The sequence below is a fragment of the Coenobita brevimanus genome, chromosome 84 (assembly GCF_032717465.1).
Source record: "Coenobita brevimanus isolate Jiangsu-jjx chromosome 84, ASM3271746v2, whole genome shotgun sequence".
Taxonomy (NCBI): domain Eukaryota; kingdom Metazoa; phylum Arthropoda; class Malacostraca; order Decapoda; family Coenobitidae; genus Coenobita; species Coenobita brevimanus.
The window spans coordinates 43,108,460-43,129,951 of NC_137037.1; the positions used below are offsets into that span (position 1 = coordinate 43,108,460).

At 38.5% G+C, this 21,492-nt stretch overlaps 1 protein-coding gene across 3 annotated transcripts in view; it reads left to right on the forward strand.

Annotated features, from left to right (window-relative positions):
* LOC145410059 (sodium/calcium exchanger 1-like) overlaps positions 1–21,492 on the forward strand; it is a 238,962-nt gene that overhangs the window by 185,895 nt on the left and 31,575 nt on the right. For 2 of the 3 annotated variants that reach the window (XM_080280273.1, XM_080280274.1), the window contains exons 3-5: positions 8,438–8,482; positions 9,657–9,796; positions 12,469–12,519. In XM_080280273.1, the coding sequence (XP_080136399.1) occupies positions 8,438–8,482; positions 9,657–9,796; positions 12,469–12,519 (236 nt within the window). The remainder of the gene's footprint in view (positions 1–8,437; positions 8,483–9,656; positions 9,797–12,468; positions 12,520–21,492) is intronic. The other variant, XM_080280275.1, reaches the window with a different exon arrangement.

Below are 21,492 nucleotides of genomic sequence, written 5' to 3' on the forward strand. Positions count from 1 at the left end.
TTACTTTGTTCAAGCGGTAGTTCCAATTTTGACCCAAATTAAGTGAAAGTTTTTATTTTCTATTTTTACAGAAGATGGACAGAGGAAGGAAACAAATTAAATACAAAAAAGAAAAGGTAAAAAGAGAGATATTTACTTTGAGAAGAGGGTTAAGGAAAGTATGATGGCAATTTTAATGGGGGGAAGAGTACAAACATGACTAAGATGGTGGGGATCCTTAGAAGCGTAAGCAAATTTTCTGTAATAAATAAAAAGGAAGGAATGCAGAACTGAGATACAATAGAATAAATGTTGAAAAAACGGCGGACAGGATGATAAAACTGGAATACTTAAACAGAAGTAGACGATATCAGTGCTCTCGAATATTAGGAAAAAATAAGGTAGGCAGACAACGAATAAATATGACAGATGAAGAACAGAATGGAAACTCCGCTATGATTTTGTACCAGTAGGTAAAAAGAAATTAAAAAAAGAAAAAGAAAAAAGAAAAAGCAAGAAAAAAATAATAAGGTAGGCTAATCTGTCAATAATAAAGAGGAAACGTGAAAAATGGAAGACAAACATAATAAAGCAACATATACACAAAGTAAAGACAATAGAGAAAAACAGACGAAAATATGCTAAATCCAGACAGACAGAATTAAGGTGCGAGATATTAATAAATTGGAGTAAAGAAAGTGGAAAGGGGTGCAGGTGGAGAAATTACCCTCATAATGGGCTCGAGGACAGTTTAAGAATTCACAGTGCTCTCCTTAAACAGCTCTAGTTTTCTGTAAGCTGTTTCCTGGGACTTAGTAGCAAGCTTATGAGTCTCGGCCAGGCTGGGGCCCCTGAAGGAAGGCCTGAGGAGAGTTGAAGAAAGAGTTTAAGAGGGTTGAAGAAAGAGGTTAAAAGAGTTGAAGAAAGGATTTATGAGAGTTGAAGACATTTGAAGAAAGAATTTATGGGAGTTGAGGAAAGAGTTTATGAGAGTTGAAGAAAGAGAGATGAAGAAAGAGATTAAGAGTTGAAGAAAGAGTTTGTAAGAGTTAAAGAAAGGGTTTAGCAGGATGACTAATTCTTTATTGTTCTTTACGACTGCTGAGTTTATTAATTAATTAATTAATTAATTAATTAATTAATTTATTTATTTATCTGAGTGTCGGTCAGGTATGAGGCTCTGAAAGAAGGCTTAAGGATTTAGGAGGGTGGCTAACTCTTTATTATTCTCTACCACCGTTATGAGTTTATTTATTTATTTATTTATTTATCAATTTATATACTGGTAGCTTCAAATTATTCTTGCCCCGATACGAGTCTTGGTGAGGTTTTAAGGAGCTGAAGGGAGATTTTAAGCACCTGGAAACTGTTCTTAAGAGGCTATTATAAATTCTGGATTTGTTTTACGTAGATGAAGGAATTTTTAGAAAGCTGACAAGTATTACTATTATCATTTTTTTCGCGTGAACGTGATGTCTGTCATTATTAAACAGCTATAAATTATTATTCCACCGCTCCAAAGAGTGCTGGGATGTTTTTTGTTAATTGACAAATTATAGCCTACTTTGCTGTTGTCATAACAGCTTGGAAAGTTGTGGTAACTGACAGGTTTAACTTTAAACCTTTTTTTGGCATTCAGGTGGCTGGCAAATCATCCCACACCGCAGCTATGTTTTTCTGCTTAGGTGGCTGACAAAATTTTCGCTACTGCTGCTTGGGTTTAACAAAATGAGACTATCTGAGGCGAAACGTTGCATCAGCTGATGCACCAGCTGACATGTCAAATCAACTCAAAATTACAAGCTGAACAACTGTATTTCAAAAGAAAGTTACTAAAATGCCTCCTTACAGCTGAGACTGAAAATTGCCTAATAGTCAGCTGAGGCGTCAGCTGACGCAACAGCTGACATGTTATATCAAACTTTCAGGCTAAACTACTTTGTATTTTATAAGGAAATCGCTCAGAGCTCTCCAAGAGCAGATATTCGAAGTTTCCTCGAAGGAGAGAGAGAGAGAGAGAGAGAGAGAGAGAGAGAAAGATCCAGTTATATCACTTATAGACATGTCGGCTTCGCCGCAGGTAAAAACACCAGGGGCGGGTTCTCGTGACTTTTGGAGTCTCTTTATCACCTCCTTCTTAATTATTTGTTTTGCGTCTGGCATCTTTAGACTCTCTCTTGTGGACGACTTTATTTACCATAAGTGAGACTTGGAGCAGCAAGGTTAGGTACAATAATGTCTTCGTTAATCCCTTCACTACTAATCAGCCTTCAGTAGCTGAATAAAGTCGTATTAGTGGTAGCCAGAACAAAATACAAAATACGTCGCCAGATCAAAGAAGTTCATAAGAATACAGTTTACATAAATATGATATAAAAAGAATGTCAGCAACACTCAGATGTATAGTTACGGATGAGGTGGTAAAGGACTACTTAGTCAACGAGAATTTACTTCCCTTTATAAGATAAATAACTTTCTTGGTTAGACAGAATTCCAAGTAAGAATAAATAAACAATAATAACCTTTTCGACAAGAACAGGTGGTTATTAAGTTACTGCCGCAGAAAAACAGTTATAGGAGGAGCAATAATATCTACCTATGGCCAGACGCCATAATCCTGTAGGGAATGGCCGTTTGTCTATAAGTTAGTTGTTCTATGGGGAGGGGTACTAACTCTTCGCCAACCCACTTGCAGACGCGTAGGAAACACGTGTGGGTTGGTGTATGGTTACCACCCAGCGCTGTCAATGGTTTCCTGGCTTGCAGGAAACCATTAAGCTTGTCACTTAACGTAAAGCCACCTGAAAATGAAAGAAGAGTAATGAAAAGCCACAGGATAGATGGGAGAAATGGGAAGGGAGGAAGACAGACACAAGAAAAGAATGATAAAGGTGAAGGAAGAAATAGGCGCACTACATCAAGTGATTGGATGATGGTATAAAAAAAAAAAATCGTAACCATTATATTAGGGGACCTGTAAAGAAAAGATTAAATAGCAAATAACCAGATGAGATTTCGAGCATTTTCCTACAATTTAATAAAAAAAATGTGGCAGACAGAAGAGAATATTAACATGGGCCTCATTAGAATACAGAAAATCAGGCTGTCGCAAAAATAACAAGTTTCATAGGTATAACCCATCAGAGAAGTAACCATTTTATTTACTTTATTTATTTATTGCTGTTCCGTAAGTATAACTCACTGTATGGGTAGGCTATCGTTTTTGTGGAGATAATTAGAAATATATACTGATGTAGCTTGGTTATCAGAGAAGTAACTATTTTATTTCTATATTTATCTATTTATTGCTGTTCCATAAGTATAACTCACTATATAGTTAGGCTATCATTATTGTACAGATCATTAGAGAGATGATTATATACTGAAGAGCCGTTTAGCTGCAAGTGTGTTGGTGTTGCCCTTAATTAGTACTGGCTATTAATCAACGGTGTCTTGATTAACGATATTAGGACATAAAGACTTGATAATTAACCAAGCCTGATCTCGCTTAGTAAATTAATGCAAAACAAAATGTATGTCAGCACTTGTGTAGATCGACATGTTAGTTGTTCTTTATTAATAAGGAATGAAAAAATATATATTAACTATTCTAATGTGCATTATGCATTTAGGTTAATGTGTAAATATTAAACTTTAACTGTATGTCAAGATTTGCTAGATGTTAGTGTAATTAGATGTGTCATGTCTGAATAATATCAGTTCTAATGATAGAATATGAAATGGGTATGTAGTTTATATACAGAGTCTTTCAAAGCAAAAATGTATATAACATGACATATTATAACAAAGAAACATTCATTATTATCTTAGCATATTTTTAAATAATCCTGAAGTAAATGTGTATATTTTTTTACGTATGATTTTAACTGTCCTTTCGTAAATGGAAAGTATTTATGTGTGTACTGTATGTCATCCACAAAATTTGCGACATAATATAAATTCTCTGTGACTATATATCATAAAAATGCATAATAGTTTTTTTTTTTTGACAATCTTTAAACATCTGAAACCACTAAGAAATTTTGAATAAAGTATACTTTTGAATGCAATAATGAATGTTTCTTTTCTTACTGTGAATATGACAGAGATAGTTAAATTATACATATTAAATTAGGGACTGTTATATTGACTTTTCCACAGCTGTAGTTTCCCTTGGCCAATTTTAACCCCTTGAATCAGATGATGTAATGTTTGCTTACTTTTGCCACCTCCAGACGATTTTTGCTACAGTGGAGGAACCAATACCACCTGTATACCCGCCACCAGCCAACTGGTCTCTTAAGTTCAGCCCCCCCCCCCCGCTCACCCACCGCCCGTAGATTGGGTGAGAAGGGGCGGGGCTACGACGTCAATAAGGGGGCGGGACTAAGGGGACAAGTTGCCTGGTGGGGGGTATAGCAAGGGGATTACAAACAGTCTCCATTAACCCCTGCACAACCTGGTTTTTCTCTCTATGCTGAATAAAATCGTCTGGATGCAGCAAGGATAAATTTAGCTGACAGGTCGTCAGATTCAAGTGGTTAAAAAAGTTCAATATTTTCCCTTGCATATTATTTCTCCTAGATACCACCATTTTATATATATATTTCTGTAGCCTAATGAATGACCTTTTTGTCGAGATACTTCACATTCCCCTTCACTGCTATATAGATCATTGCAATATTTACATTTATCTCCCTGTCACTGCTATAATCCATTGCAATATTATATCCCTATCACTGCTATGGAGAGTCGTATTCTTGATGGGAAACGAGACTTCATAACACTTCTCAGTTATTTATTTTGCCAGTTACACCTTGATATTCTCTTCTATGTTCTTATATGTCTTTTTCAATATCAACATATTATGCATCAGTAACATACAAGAGGAGAGTAAGGTGCAAATGACAATATAAATCGCTGAGCAGCAGGCGTTACGAATCTCCCAAACCACTGAAAATACGGGTCACAGAGTATTGCAAAATATCTATACCCTTTTGCATTCCCCCCCCCCTTTCCTTGTCCAGCTTCACTGCATAGCCTAACTTAGAACATTTTTTCCCCCCAATTTTTCTGACCAAAGCGCTCTTCCGTGATTTCCAAAAAACTTACTGAAATCACAAAGTCAGCATTTCGCCCAAGCAAGTTTGGTCTCCCTGTCTCCATTAGTTCAGAAAAAACACCCTTGTATATTTTTATCCATGAACAAAACGAGAAAATTGAGTATTATGCTAGTTTATTAGATGTGTAAGTCACTATCTAATACTCTTCTCCCCCGCATTCTCCTTGTCTCTCACTCTACTCTTCAACCGACCTGTATAAAATTGTCCAATCTATCTCAAAATTGGTATCGCCTGTTGCCTCATCGATGTAAGTGGCCCGTGGAATTTCTTTATTATTTTTTTTTTTATTTCTTTGAGCTACTTTGAGAACACGAATGAAGGAATGTGGCTTGAACCTTGATATGGTAGTTTTTTTGTAGTCTCCCTTGGCACCGTCACCTGATCCCTCCCTCACAGCCTACACACACACACACACACACACACACACACACACACACACACACACACACACCAGAGCAATTATTAACCACTACACAAATCTTAAAAATAGGCTACACAGCAAGGACAAATTTAACTTACAGATAAGACACACATACACACACACACACACATACACACACACACACACACACACACACACACACAGCAAGAGCAAGAGCACAAAAACATTCACTCACCATTAATATCAAAGAACTCTTCCACAATGCACAGTACACCCACACCTACGTACAAACACCACACACCCACCCACCTTACGGCTTTCCATCTAGCCTAGCTTACCACAGCAAATACCTTCAGAATGTGTGCAAACTTACTCATCTTTAAAAGTATACATAAAAACACGAATTTCTTCACACTTTACCACGTAAAAAAAATAAATAAATGCAAAATTCAACGCACATATTAGCACGCAAAATTAGATTACCAATTTTTCCACGCAGATTTACACGCAAAATAATTACATTTTTTTTTTTTGCATATGAATTTCCACGCAAAATATTTAACGGATTTCTGCACGTATTTCCACGCAAAATGCGGTCGCACATTTCTGCACAAATATTCTCACGCAAAATAAGCATACTGATTTCTGCACACGCATTTCCACGCCAAGGAAACTTAAGGATTTCTGCACGCGTGTTTCCAAGCAAAATATTCTTTTGACATACTGCACAGTCACTGAGTTTCTCATTTTCACTAAAATTTTGCTTGAGATTTACAGCAAACTAGAGCTGTTGTATTTCCTTTATTGGAAAAAAAATATTAACCACTCATTTGCATAGAGATAGGCTATTTTAGCAACATAACCAAACCTTCCCGTGAAGCATGTGCAACTTTTCAGCAGTAACTTCTGACAGTATTAGCCGTTACCGACGAAATTCATGAAACAAATCTGCAAGAAGAGTATAATCTTATCTTGTTTAATCCGCTATTCTTTCCATCTCATTCGAATAAAGGCGAATGAGATTTTTAATAATAACTGAGGGGGAATCTTGACACACATCTTGAATATGCTTCCGGCTATTTTGAGAAGTAAAATGTTGAAACTAATGCCATTTTAAAGCTGAATATATTACACTGTTTACTTGCAACTGCCATTTAACGAAGGCAATTACAACGCCATTATTTAGAGACTCCACGATTTTGTACGTGTTCAGATTTGTCTTTTATTAACTGTATCATCATTTAAATAGTTGACAAAAAATAAACGAAATATGTGACATTCTATTTATAGCAGATTTAGTGGATTTCTATTGTAAAATAAAAATGCTGATTATAGAATGTCGGTTCTACTATTCGCCTTTTGTTCTCCGTTATTAAAACAGCTTCGCGCTTACATTCAACCAATTACACACCAAAAAAGTATGATATTGACTTCTACATTTTTTACCCAATCATGAAAGTAATGCATAGGCTCTGACTGTCACATCAGATGAATCTCCTACTACATTAACACTATAATCTGTACTGGATTTTACTTTAACATACTTAGGGCATTTTTTTTTTCATTATTTATATATTTAGTAAATTTTTGTACATATGCTCTGAACAGGCATAAACCAACATTCATGATAATACATTTTTCAAAACTTAATTTTAAAAACAGTTGAACTCTGACATTACAAAACCCATACTTGTTTTTTTTTTTTTTTACTTTTACACAAGAAGGAAATTTACAGTAGGTTTGAATATATTTAGTTAGCGGTTTTAGTCTTTTTTCCTCAAACACAAACACGGGACTCACGACAGGCTTGACTCAAAATCCAGGTGTGACACTGACCCTTACGCATCAAGCAATTTCATTATATTTTTCACACAGACACGAAATTTTGCGTAGGCTCCACCCTGGCCCTTGGTATGCTCCCCTAGTTGATATCCTGTGCCCCTGGTTATGCTGCCCTAGTGTACCCTTATCCCTATGTACTGTAGGCTGTTCCCTAATACCCACGTTTTTGACCTAGTGCCCGACCCTACCTTTTCCCGCCAAATAAGACGCACCATTTCTGACCCAAATCTTTCAGTATTTGTGAACCATACATTCCCATAATCTTTGAGAAATAATACAAGTTAATATTTTCCTACCCATATCTTTGAAAATAATAGAAGTTAACCAGTTTGCAGATTATGGGACACTCTAGAACTTACTGAATGTTTCTTTGGGTAGATATGAGGCGTCTTCTTCTCCGGACGTATACGTATGAAGTGCCGTGTTTTAGCTGGCATAGGAGACTACGCAACACCTCTTCCTCAGCGATTTATTTTGCATAACAGATACTGATATCCTCCTGTGTGCTCTACATACCTTTTTGATATCGACGTAGTTCAATACATAGCATACACGAGGATCAATGTGCAATAAGTGAAATAAGTTGCTAAGGGGAAGGTGTTCCGAATTTTCCTAAGCCAATGAAAATCTGGCCCCAAAGTTACGAGGGTTTGGTATAAATTTTGGTGTTTATGAAATCCCTTGTATACGAACGGACGGTTGTGATTGACGATCTGGTTTGACTCCACCCTTGTACTGAGACGGCCACGTTTGGTAGCCAACAAGTCTTGCACTTAATCATATTTCTACCTTTGAAACCGAGATTCACCAGGATCAAACACAAAACACATTCTAATCAGCATGAATCTTCCTTCCAAAGGGCAGAAATATATTAGTTGCCAAAGGAATATTGTTAGCTAGGATTAGAAAGCTGTAGTGACACTAGTTGTATATATCTGCATGACTTCTGTTAGCGCCGATGCTTTTTTTTTTTTCCCCCAAACTCAAGTCTTCTACAAACTTTTTAAAAAATATATACATAGGCTGGTTTTCAGAGTGCAGCTGTTCTCTACCTCCATTCGAACAGGAGTTAAATATCAATCATGGTTTCTTTTCCTTGCAATTCCAACAGACCCCCCCGCGAAACCACTCAAAAAGAAAAAAATGCTGAAAGGAGGTATACGGTTTTATCAGTCTTTATATAAGGAGTAACTTGTTGGTACCTTTATCTTGCCTCTTGTAGTTCTTATTAGTTACATTATTACTCTTTTATTATTCTCATTACTGCTCTTATTATGACTCTTATTATTTCTATCACTCATTGCTTATCGGCATTATATGTACTTAGGGTCTTGTCTTCACTTTCCGCATACAGCCTACTACTAACAATATATGCTTGTTTATGGTGTGGTTTGTCCCTTGTTTGCAGTTGGTGTTGTTTGTTTTAATTTACTGTTGTTGTAATCAATGTATACACGCCACGACACAGTAAGTAACAGTATTCTACTTCTCTCAAAAAGTGTATCTGGAATGATTCAATAGTTACTTGCATTCACTGTTGTTACATGTAACTGAGTGTAGCACTGCTTTGTAAAATTGTTCATGGTAAGAACATCCGATTCTTCATCTTTTTCAAGTTTTTTATATTATTTGGTTTACTATATACTCTCTGAATGTATTTTAAAAACTATTGTAAATACTTCTCCATGACTGCTGTTCTTTTAGACTGTTTGAGAAGTCTGGTAAACCCAATATGACTTACAGTAACTTGCCACAGTCTTCATCGCTCATGCTTCACTGTCTGTCTTTGCTACAGGTGTACAGAATGCTTTTCAAACTCTCATCTGCTTCTCACTCTTCTCTCATTCTGAAAATGATTAATAAAATACTCGTTTGTTTCGTACCAGTCAAATCTATCTTATACTTTCTAAACTTTCCACAGTTAATGTAGTTTTCATAAAGTATATGTAACTTTTATAACTACTTTTGATATTTCAGAGGTGTTTGCAGCTGCTTATTCCCAAGGTAATCTGTAAAAAATGAGTGTATCACTAATGGTTAAGCTCAGATTGAAGAATGTAAGAGATATATCTGACATTTGTAATGTATGCCTAAATGTCTGTTTTAATATTAATGAAATCTGTAATCCAAGTCCAATTTCAATAAATACATTTCAGAAAGTAAAGTTTAAATTAAAGAATACTATTCAATAATCATCTGCAGTCAAGAATATTAACAATTCTGAACAAAATAATCAAATAATTATGATTTATTGGTACAAAACAAACTGAAATTCAATGAGTGTAGAGTCCACTTATGTTCTTGAACTAAATCTCTCCCAAACCTTGCAGACGACGACGATATAGGCTTCGAATTCGCCAACAAGGAAAGCGAACTGACAGAAGAGGAGAAGATTGCACTGCTGGGCAAGCCGAAACTGGGTAACGCCACACGAACACAGATCAGGGTCAAGGAGAACAAGGAATACAGGGTTGGTGGCTTACGGTGCTCTTTTTGAACCTTCGAACTGCTTTTTATTTCACTTTTAATTTCTCTTTCTCTTTTTACAATTGGCAGGCTTGTGTACAAAATAACCGCCTTTTATTGTTTTTAGTTCTGAGGAGTAGTAGATTAATCTGACATGCATTTTATTGCAGTTTTGCCGAATTTTAGTTAGCTTATGTTTCCTCCATTAACGATGTCAGAGAGTTGCCATTCGCTGCCACTTTTCTTTGGTTTATTTTCTACTTAGATGAAATATGTAGGGAAGCAGCAATTGTGTGTTTGTGTGGAGGTCTAGATGTTAAGGCAGGAAGGTTGATTTGGAAATGGACTATAGAAAATATGAACCTGGATGTTTTTCGTGAGTAATGCTAGTGATGTTTGCAACCTAACCAGATTTTAGATTAGTTATGTATGCTTTCATTATCAGTCTCCAAATTTTCTCCATTAGTACGAGGAGTACAGTTTACTTTCTACTATCCAGTATTCTTATGTTTGCCAGTTTATATATAATTTATTTATGTTGCTTTTATTATGCTACTTAATTTAACATCTGGTGCTACTGTATATATGAAAAGGATTGTTGCTTAGGGAAGTCGGTCTAATGAATCGGAATTTGTATATAATAATAATAACAATAATAATAATAATAATAATTTCCTCTCCTAAACCACAAGGCCTGAAACGGAAAAACAGAAAAAGTGAATTTTTTACCAACTGCATCAAGGGAAAAAAAATAAATAAACACTGGGATAAATATGAAGACCGACTTTTCAGCAATTATTTTTTAAAATAGAACTTTTTATTAATTACTGAGATTATCATTCATTATCAACTTTTACTGACTTTTTTTACACATTTTGAATTTATAGTTAGCCCTTCCCAATATATGCCCATTTTCGTGTAAATACAAATCACACTTCAGTTTCTTTAAGATAATTTTACATTGTTTTAGTCAATTTACCTTACAAATTATTTAAGTTTTTACTATAATTAGTTATTCTTACAATCTTTTTTTGACGTTTTCAACTGATTTCATAATTTTTGCCCAGCATTCACAATTACTCCTATTTTTCGATTTTACATTAACTCACAACCATTTTCTAGTCATAACACCTATCCTCGTCCTTACCTTTAAATTTCTTACCCACTTATACACAATTATACCACGTCTTAACCTACCATACTCCACCCTATCATGCCACTCCACCCTACCTTGTCCCATCCTATCATGCCACTCTACCCTACCTTACCTTGTCCTACCCTACCATGCCACTCTACCCTACCCTAACTTGTCCTATTCTATCATGCCACTCTACCCTACCTTGTCCTACCCTACTATGCCACTCTACCCTACCTTACCTTGTCCTACCCTACCATGCCATTCTACCCTACCCTACCTTGTCCTATTCTATCATGCCACTCTACCCTACCTTGTCCTACCCTACTATGCCACTCTACCCTACCTTACCTTGTCCTACCCTACCATGCCATTCTACCCTACCCTACCTTGTCCTATTCTATCATGCCACTCTACCCTACCTTGTCCTACCCTACTATGCCACTCTACCCTACCTTACCTTGTCCTACCCTACTATGCCACTCTACCCTACCTTACCTTGTCCTACCCTACTATGCCACTCTACCCTACCTTACCTTGTCCTACCCTACCATGCCACACTACACTACCATGTCACTCTACCCTATCTTACCTTGTCCTACCCTACTATGCCACTCTACCCTACCTTACCTTGTCCTACCCTACCTTACCCTGTCCTACCCTACCACGTTACTCTACCCTACCTTAACTTATCCCACCATACTATGCCACTCTACCCTACCTTACCTTGTCCTACCATACCATGCCACTCTACACTACCATGTCACTCTACCCTACCTTACCTTGTCCTACCCTACCATGCCACTCTACCCTACCATGTCCTACCCTTCTACCCCACCCTACCTTGCCCTACCTTACCATACCACCTCTTACCCAATTACACCCCACTCCACCAAACATGCTATCCTACTGTCCCCTACCCTTCCTTACCTTCCTACCTACCTACTTACCTACTTACCCTGCCCTACCAAAGCCTTTTACCACGTGCAATCTCAGTGTCCTTCCCACTAACCCCTTCAATGTGGTCGACGATATTTTTTAGCTTATTCTTGCTATTCCCAAACGATTTACTAAACTTAGAAAAGGCCTCGTGCTGAAGGGGCTCATCAGTTCTTAATCGAAAAGGCTCACGAGGAACTGAATCGTAGGGAGATGGCAAGAATGAGGTAAAAAATGATGTCACATGGATTTGAGGGGTTAAGCTGCGTCATTCTCTCTCTCTCTCTCTCTCTCTCTCTCTCTCTCTCTAATCCCCCCCTTCTGTATACCCCCACTAACCCACTTTCACCCTCACCCTCCCACACATATCACTCACACCTCCAACTACCCTTCGCACTTACTACCCTTCACCACACTCTCACCTTCACCACCTCTTCCCTTTCTCACCCCCACACACCCTCCCTCTCTCACACACCCTCTCTCACCCACTTTCCCACACACCCTCTCTCACCCACACTCCCACACACCCTCCCTCTCTCAGACCCACTCTCCCCAACCCTCCACCCCCCCCTGCCGTGCTCTCACTCGTGGTCATATTGCAGGCTATGGTGGACACTCTGGTCAGTGAATTTCTATGCCATATGGAGCTACCGGTAACCCCTCTCACACTCTGCATGTTTGCCTCGCTCTACCCTGCCCCCCTGACCCCCCCTTGTATTTTAGCCCCCCCCCTCGACTCCCCATGCATCTCGCCTCTCCCCTGCCTCCTCCCCCCGCCACCCACTGCCTTCCCCCGCTCCCTCCTCCCCTCTCCCCATCTGTTTCCAATGTCCTGCTCTATCTCTGCTTTCCTGCTTTCCCTGCTCCCACTTCCCTGCCCCCCCTCCCCACCTCGCGCTCTCTCAGCCCCCTCCCCCGCAAGCACAGCCGCCGCCGCCGCTTCCCGAGAGCTCATTTTGCTTGCGTCTTTAGCCCAGGCAGGCGCACACACACACACACACACACACACACACACACACACACACACACACACACACACACACACACACACACACACACACACGCGCGCACGCAAGCATACTTAACACCTGTTTCTCCTATTGGCAGTTTCTCTCGTTCTGTATTTCTAAATTAAGAAGTATATCATCCCTGTATAATTAACCATTCATATCCCAGGCTTCACCATGACATACTACTACTATTACTACCACTACTACTACTACTACTACTACTACTACTACTACTAATAATAATAATAATAATATAAACAATAGATAATAACAATAATAATACACAATAAGTAATAACAGCAACAACAACAACAACAATAATAATAATAATAATAATAACAATAATAATCATCAACATCGTCATCATCATCATCAACATCAATCTATGTCTGTCCTATAAAGCTCTTCGCCAAGCTGCTCTCTGACTCATCAAATCACTCTCTCTCTTCCACACCAGATGAGAGAAAAAAGGCTAAATGCAAGGCTCCCTTTAAAACTGGCCTTCGAAATTAATTTGCCTTCGTCATTTCCCTCACGGCCCTCAGTAATGCTCCGTAACACCTCTTCCTTAGCGATTTGTTTCCGGATATAGCTGGTTAATATCCACTTGTAGGTTATTTATGCAGAGTATGGCAATATTGGAAAGATTTAAGTAAGACAGAAGAGGACAGTAAAGTGCAAAATAAATCGCTTAGGAATGCGTGTTAGGGAGCTTCCTTAACCGAAACTAGGCGAAAAATTAACCAAGACTTTTTTCGAAATGGCCCCATCAAATTATCACGTCATTTATCCACATACAATAATAATAAAAATAATAATCATAATCATAATAATAATAATAATAATAATAATAATAATAAAAACATTGCTTTCTTTAACACACCTGCATACGGATGACGCTCTTTCATTTACTCTCACTACTGCCAGACGATTTTCTTCAGCGTCTCTCGTGTCCTAAGGGGTTTATTAAGGTGCCGTCTAAACCTTCCAGTTGTAAAAATAAATATCTCTTAGGTTGAAAAAAATCGTCTGGCTACGGAGAGAATAAATTGGAAAACACCCCCCCCCCAGGATTAATGGGTTATAATATGAACTATCCTAATCCTGACTGGCCAACGTCGTCCCCATCTCCCCATTAACTACCCCCATCAATTAGAGGTCACCCAAACTCATTAACAGCATCTTTACCCCAATCAGAGGTCACCCAAGCTCATTAACAGCGTCTTTATACCAATTAGAGGTCACCCAAGCTCATTAACAGCGTCTTTACACCAATTAGAGGTCATCCAAGCTCATTAACAGCGTCTTTATACCGGTACCAATTAGAGGTTACCCAAGCTCATTAACAGCGTCTTCATACCAATTAGAGGTCACCCAAGCTCATTAACAGCGTCTTCATACCAATTAGAGGTTACCCAAGCTCATTAACAGCGTCTTCATACCAATTACAGGTCACCCAAGCTCATTAACAGCGTCTTCATACCAATTACAGGTCACCCAAGCTCATTAACAGCGTCTTCATACCAATTACAGGTCACCCAAGCTCATTAACAGCGTCTTCATACCAATTACAGGTCACCCAAGCTCATTAACAGCGTCTTCATACCAATTACAGGTCACCCAAGCTCATTAACAGCGTCTTCATACCAATTACAGGTCACCCAAGCTCATTAACAGCGTCTTCATACCAATTAGAGGTCACCCAAGCTCATTAACAGCGTCATTACATCAATTAGAGGTCACCCAAGCTCATTTGCAGGTTCTTCACACCAATTAGAGGTCACCCAAGCTCATTAACAGCGTCATTACACCAATTAGAGGTCACCCAAGCTCATTAATAGCTTCTTTACCCCAATCAGAGGTCACCCAAGCTCATTAACAACGTCATTACATCAATCAGAGGTCACCCAAGCTAATTAACAACGTCTTTACACCAATTAGAGGTCACCCAAGCTCATTAACAGCGTCTTTATAACAATCAAGAGATAACCCAGGTGAACACTGACCTCTCCTGTTATTTCCCTATCAGATGACCTGGGCCATGACTGACCTCCCAAATCACCGTCTTAGTAGCCCAGTTAGGAAAGTCTTAAACTAATACTCCTAGCGCCTCTTCCTTAGCGATTTATTTTTGCATGTGGCTGGTTAATATCCTCTTGTATGTTATTTATGCAGAGCGGGGCGATGTGTGAACGATTTATACAACACAGAATGGGACAGTAAGATGTAATACGCAAAATAAGTCGCTTAGGAAAAGGTGTTAGGGAGCTTCTTAACCGACGAGAATACGGGCCACCTGAAGAGTCTTAGATATTACGATTTAGGCTTTTAAGATGATTTTATATTACGATTTAGGCTTTTAAGATGATTTTATATTACGATTTAGGCATTTAAGATGATCTATATTTCGATTTAGGCTTTTAAGATGATTTTATATTACGATTGAGGCTTTTAAGATGATTTTATATTACGATTTAGGCTTTTAAGACGATTATATATTACGATTAAGGCTTTTAAGACGATTTTATATTACGGTTAAGGCTTTTAGGATGATTTTATATTACGATTTAGGCTTTTAAGATGATTTTATATTACGATTTAGGCTTTTAAGATGATTTTATATTTCGATTCAGGCTTTTAAGATGATTTTATATTACGATTTGGGGTTTTAAGATGATTTCATAGCTTAAAAATGTATAGAAACAGGAGCGTGAATATCAAAACACAGGCAGGGAACCACCACACGCCAAAACAACCTTATTATTACTGACAGATGTTCTATGAGGCTCCGAATGCAGTAAAGATACGAGGCAAGTCTGATTCGAACATGCCCTTTAGCCTATTTGTCGTGAACTTATATTTGCAAGTCTGATTTGAACATGTCCTTTAGGCTATATATCCTGAAGTTCTATTTGCAAGTCTGATTCAAGCGTGCCCTTTAGCCGATTAGTCCTGCACTACTTTTCATGTGAGTTACCGATACAGGCAATATATATAAGTACTTTATTTACATCTAAGAAGAAAACGCTACGAAATGGCACGCCTTTCCTCGCAAATGTGTCTCTTTACTCACCATATTCTTGTTACTTACACACGATTTTATTAAACTAAGAGATTTTTAGAGCAAAGGGGTTATAGATACAGTCCTCATTAATTGCAATATACTTGAAATCTTTACCATATTGCATAAATCACCTGTCTAGTATAAAAAAAAAAAAAAGAGAGAGAGAGAGAGAAAATACAAGACATCATCGTACAGACTCAGTTAAAAATCATTCATTATTCATATCTAACCAACAAACAAACTAACTCACTAGGTAACTATTATAACTAACTCTGCCATTATTTTTTTCTGTGCTGCTTAGAGCCATCTCACGTGTCAGGTATTTTAAGAGAGAGAGAGAGAGAGAGAGAGAGAGAGAGAGAGAGAGAGAGAGAGAGAGAGAGATGGGTTTATAAAGAGATGCAAGATTAACAGAAATTATTCGATGGGAGGAGGAGGGGAGGAAGACCGAGAACGCAGGTAGAAGATGAAGCCAGGAGTCCAGGGTTCAATCCCATGTTGGAGTGCATTTAAGGTGGATGCTGGTAGTATGTCCTCTCATTTACCTGCATATTTTTCCAACATTTCGGTTCTGCCAATGAAATACAGACTAACACACACACACACACACACACACACACACACACACACAGATTCTACCCACCTACTTTACATGCATACACACCTTATCTACACACACACACACACACACACACACACACACACACACACACACAGATTCTACCCACCTACTTTACATGCATACACACCTTATCTACACACACACACACACACACACACACACACACACACACACACACACACACACACACATTCTACCCACCTGCTTTACATGCATACACACCTTACCTACACACACACACATTACAACACCTCCATTTCGCCTCCATCACTCTTCCAACACAGTCCTTTCATCTTCGTACTTCTCCAGCATGTGTAAGGTCCAGCCTCTGCAGTGGACCTGACATGAATTAGTACAGACACAGATTATGATGGAGAGAGAGAGAGAGAGAGAGAGAGAGAGAGATTGTCTTGACTGTACCCTGTGTGTGTGTGTGTGTGTGTGTGTGTGTGTGTGTGTGTGTGTGTGTGTGTGTGTGTGTGTGTGTGTGTGTGTGTGTGTGTGTGTGTGTGACCTACGCATACAGGGCGAGAGGTGCAGTGAGGCAAGGAAAGGTCACACAACCACCAAAACAAGACACGGAACTAACCCGCGAGTCAACATCATCATCATCATCATCAACAACATAATCCTAATCCTATTATTGTAAATGAGGTGTGAAACACACACACACACACACACACACACACACACACACACACACACACACACACACACCTGCGTTACTTAAGAGTTCTGTTCGAGTGTTTTTATCTGAATAATTCCAGACGGTTCTATATGGCTGGGAAAAATCACTTGTTGTCAGGGAGTAAGAGTGCGAATTGCTCTCTCTCTCTCTCTTCCTTCTTCTTCAGTGTCGCGTGGTATATGATGACGGGGTGACGGTGAAAGCGGTACTCCTTCCCTTTCCCGTCCCCTCCCCTCCCCTCCCCACCTCACCCCCCTATCGCCAGCTCACCTAGACTGCCTGGGCTCACTCTTAAAGCTTCCCAAAATGAGCTCTTTACCCCACTAAGCTTCACGTAAAGATCCCACACTCACATTTCCACGCACAGGTAAAGGCGCTCAATTTTTACACCTTCAGTATTGATATCACCATTTTTAATTACCAAAATAAATAAATAAATAAATAAATAAATAAATCTTAAACCCCTTCAGTACTTTCGAGACTTTTTTTTTTTTTTTTGCTGCCCCCACATTTTTTCGTTCTTTTTTTTCTTTTTTTTTTCGAACGTGAAGAATTAAATTTAGTCCTTCAATTCACGAGGTATTTCCTATGCTGACTAAAATCGCACGTAGCCAGCAAGAAAATACCCAAATAAAAATGTCATCGTACTGAAAGGGTCAAATGGATACTGGACAATTGCACAACACAAGAATTTCAAAGACCATCATCATCATCATCATCATATTTTAGGCTCAATATTATAAATGGCATGGACAGGAATGCAGAGAAGAACCATCATCATCATCATCATCATCATCACCATCATCATCACTCTTTCACCTGTTATAAATGAAGAAGGTATAGATCAGAGAGAGAGAGAGAGAGAGAGAGAGAGAGAGAGAGAAACACACCATCAAACTGTCATCAATCAGGCCAGGAATAATGAGCTACACCTTTCACTAATCATTCAGGTGTTAAAAATCATGACTACCATGTAACAAAACAGAATTGGAACTGAACACTACAATTTGGAATTACTGTAGGAATGTATTATGTATTTGTCTTTCACACATTCTATAGGAATTCATAGTGACCTGTCTTCACTGTAAACTAAACAATAGATAACATCATCATCATTATCATCCCATTTCAGCCATATGAAAAGACGTGCTAGCATTATAATTTATACATCATCATCATCATCGTCATCATCATCATCATCATCACTGCTTCCCACGTCATAAATGGAAATAGATGAATATACAGTAGAAATCAGAAAAGGAGGAACAACAAGCATAAGGAATTAACTCTCAATTAGCCACTTCTATTCATGGTTATGGGCACTGTTATGAGAACGGTATTATACAGTATGTTTCCTGTTCCTGTTTCTGGATCCCTCCCATCCTATGTAATGGTGATAAATAAGATTGGATGATGATGATGATGATGATGATGATGAAACAAATTACACTTTCATATTCCCAACCAGGCCTTCCAATTATCAGCTCAATCCAACAGGTATACACATAAAGGCTTTGCAGAGATGTAAGGTCTTGTTGCATTCGGCTTGACACGCAACTGCACAATCCTTTAACATGGCAGGCTTGAGTTTAGGCACAGCACAAGCTCTTTAACTATGTCAGGCTTGATATACAACGCTGCAAAACAACCAAAAAAGGTTACGCTTACACAAATCCTGGAAAAGTTAGGCACTGCACATTCCCTTTAACCAGCAGGCTTATGGCATTGCACAAACTCATTACCAGACAGGGTTAATTTTAGGCACTGCATAAGCCTTTAAAGCGTAAGGCCAAACGACAATGCACAGGTCATTTACATCTGGCTTAAATTATAGTATTGCACAGGCATTTTTAAACTGTTAGGCTTGATATGAGATCTTGCACAAGCATTTATATGTATTCACCCCATTCCTTACGATGCTGCCTTTTTGACATTTTATTCTTGTTACCAACAAACAATATTATTCAACTTAACCCATAACTACGAAGGGCTGCTATGCATGACATTCTGCTTTGAAGGTACTGAATGTAACATCCTTTCCCCGTCACCTTACAGTCTTGAAGCTTATTGGTTCAAGGTCTGAGGTTCTCCCCTTAAATTGCTACTGACTGGAGGCCAATTTACAAGTTTGCCTCCCCTGGCTGGTCATATTGAAAACATTTTTCTTTGGTAAATCGGACCCAAACACCGTAAAACCGATGGGAAACTCTAAGCTCTTTGCACCTGGTCGGGAGGTTGGGATATGCAAAGGTTCCACAACCAGACATTTGGTTGGACTGGGGATCACGTAAGCTTACACCTTAACCAGCAACGGGTTAGTAATTTTATAAAATGTCTTGCACCATAGTCTCGTAGCAAAGAAGTTTACAGAAATATCCATCGATTCTTTCACTATGACAGTTCCCTCCAAAAAATGAATAAAAAGGTCTGATGGCAGCAGGATTAAAAGAGAAAAAGGGTGTCTTCGTACTGAATGGGGGGAAAGTATTAGGCTTTGATTTAATGCACTCCACAGGTCAGTACAACTCTAGCTTGAGTCTAGGTGTTGGCATTATTGAGTAGGCAAGGAGGGGGGTATTGTTGTGGAGTCAGGGGGCTCTCTTGCACATCTTCCCTCCAGTTTGCTAGATATTACACTTTGTTTACCTTTTGTGTGTTACTGAGATATTTTTACTACTCACATTACCGGCATAAAAAACATACAATAAAGTATATGTGAATCACTTACATGTTATTAAGATCTTTTAAGAGTTAACAATAAACTTAATAAGCTTTCTCTAACCCCAGCATTCCAAGAGGTCTCTAATCTGAATAAAATACGATCAAACATTAACCAAAATGAAAAAAAAGGGGATTAAACCTGTGCTGGCGATTTACCTGTTGTACCCTGCTCAGTGAAGACAGTTTTAATCACCACCTGGACTGACTGATTACACGAAAAAGCTCACGATACAGAGGTCATTGCCGTCACAGCTTCTAAAACTCTTGAGGTCGTGGGGCGAACTACACAAAAATGATAATACAATACAAGCATGACATTTGGAGAGGGAAATTGGGAAGAGATGGTCGCCAGTCCCCTAAATCCACAACAATATGCCCCCAAGGTGGTTAAGACGTAAGAACCACCATTACCACACCATAAGCGGTTCCAGCCACGCATCCCACACCAGCGACCTCCTCTGCTTCGGGTACCATGGTATAGCGTAGCCAGGTGTATTTACGGCCACTGTATACATAGAATACTTACTTTACGAATTTTACTGATCTACTTAATATTATATATTTACTGTGTTCTAGATGTTGTCACTGTTTTTGGAAATGGTCATAACAAGTGGTGTTAATGTAAGCACTTGAAATTTATTGATTCTAAATTAGTATAATAGTGCATTCAGAAACGTAAAAGTATATAAGGCATGTAAAATAGTAAGTGTTTATGGGGTAACTTGTAAAATATAAATCGGGGGGTGTGTTCCTGTTTTTTTTTTTTTTTTTTTTTGGCGGGGGGGGGGGGGGGTAGGAGGGTGTTTTTGTGAGTTCGTAGGGGTGTAGGAGGGTGTTTTTGCGAGTTTGTAAGGGTGTAGGAGGGTGTTTTTGTGAGTTTGTCAGGGTATAGGGGTGTTTTCCTGAGTTTGTCAGGGAATAGGAATGTTTTTGTGAGTTTGTAAGAGTGTAGGAGAGTGTTTTTGTTTGTTAAAGTGTAAGAGGGTGTTTTTGTGAGTCTAAGGGTGTAGAAGGATGCTTTGCGAGTTTATAGGGGTGTAGGAGGGTGTTTATGTAAGTTTCTAGTGCTCATGTAAATTAACGAGACAGCTAAAAAAAACTGACCCTTTGTTTTTATATAGTTAATATGGGTAAAATAAGGGTAAAAACACAAACTAAGTGTATTTGTATGTGTAGGGGTAAACAACTAAGTGTATTTGTATGTGTAGGGGTAAACAGCTAAGTGTATTTGTATGTGTAGGGGTAAACAACTAAGTGTATTTGTATGTGTAGGGAAAAATTACTAATACTGTGTTTTTGCATCTTTGTGAGTAAAATATTCAAACTGACCGAAACTGACTCGTTGGCATTACTGTTATTTATGATGCTGGTTAGTACACTCAGAGAAATTATGGTACATTATTTTTATCTTTTCTTTATAGGGTTAATGAAGTTTTAGCTCCAAGGCATATCCAGGATTATAAGAAGAGGGGGGGGGCGGTTCACTGGGCAAACATTCTTGGCTTAAAACAGACAGGGAGG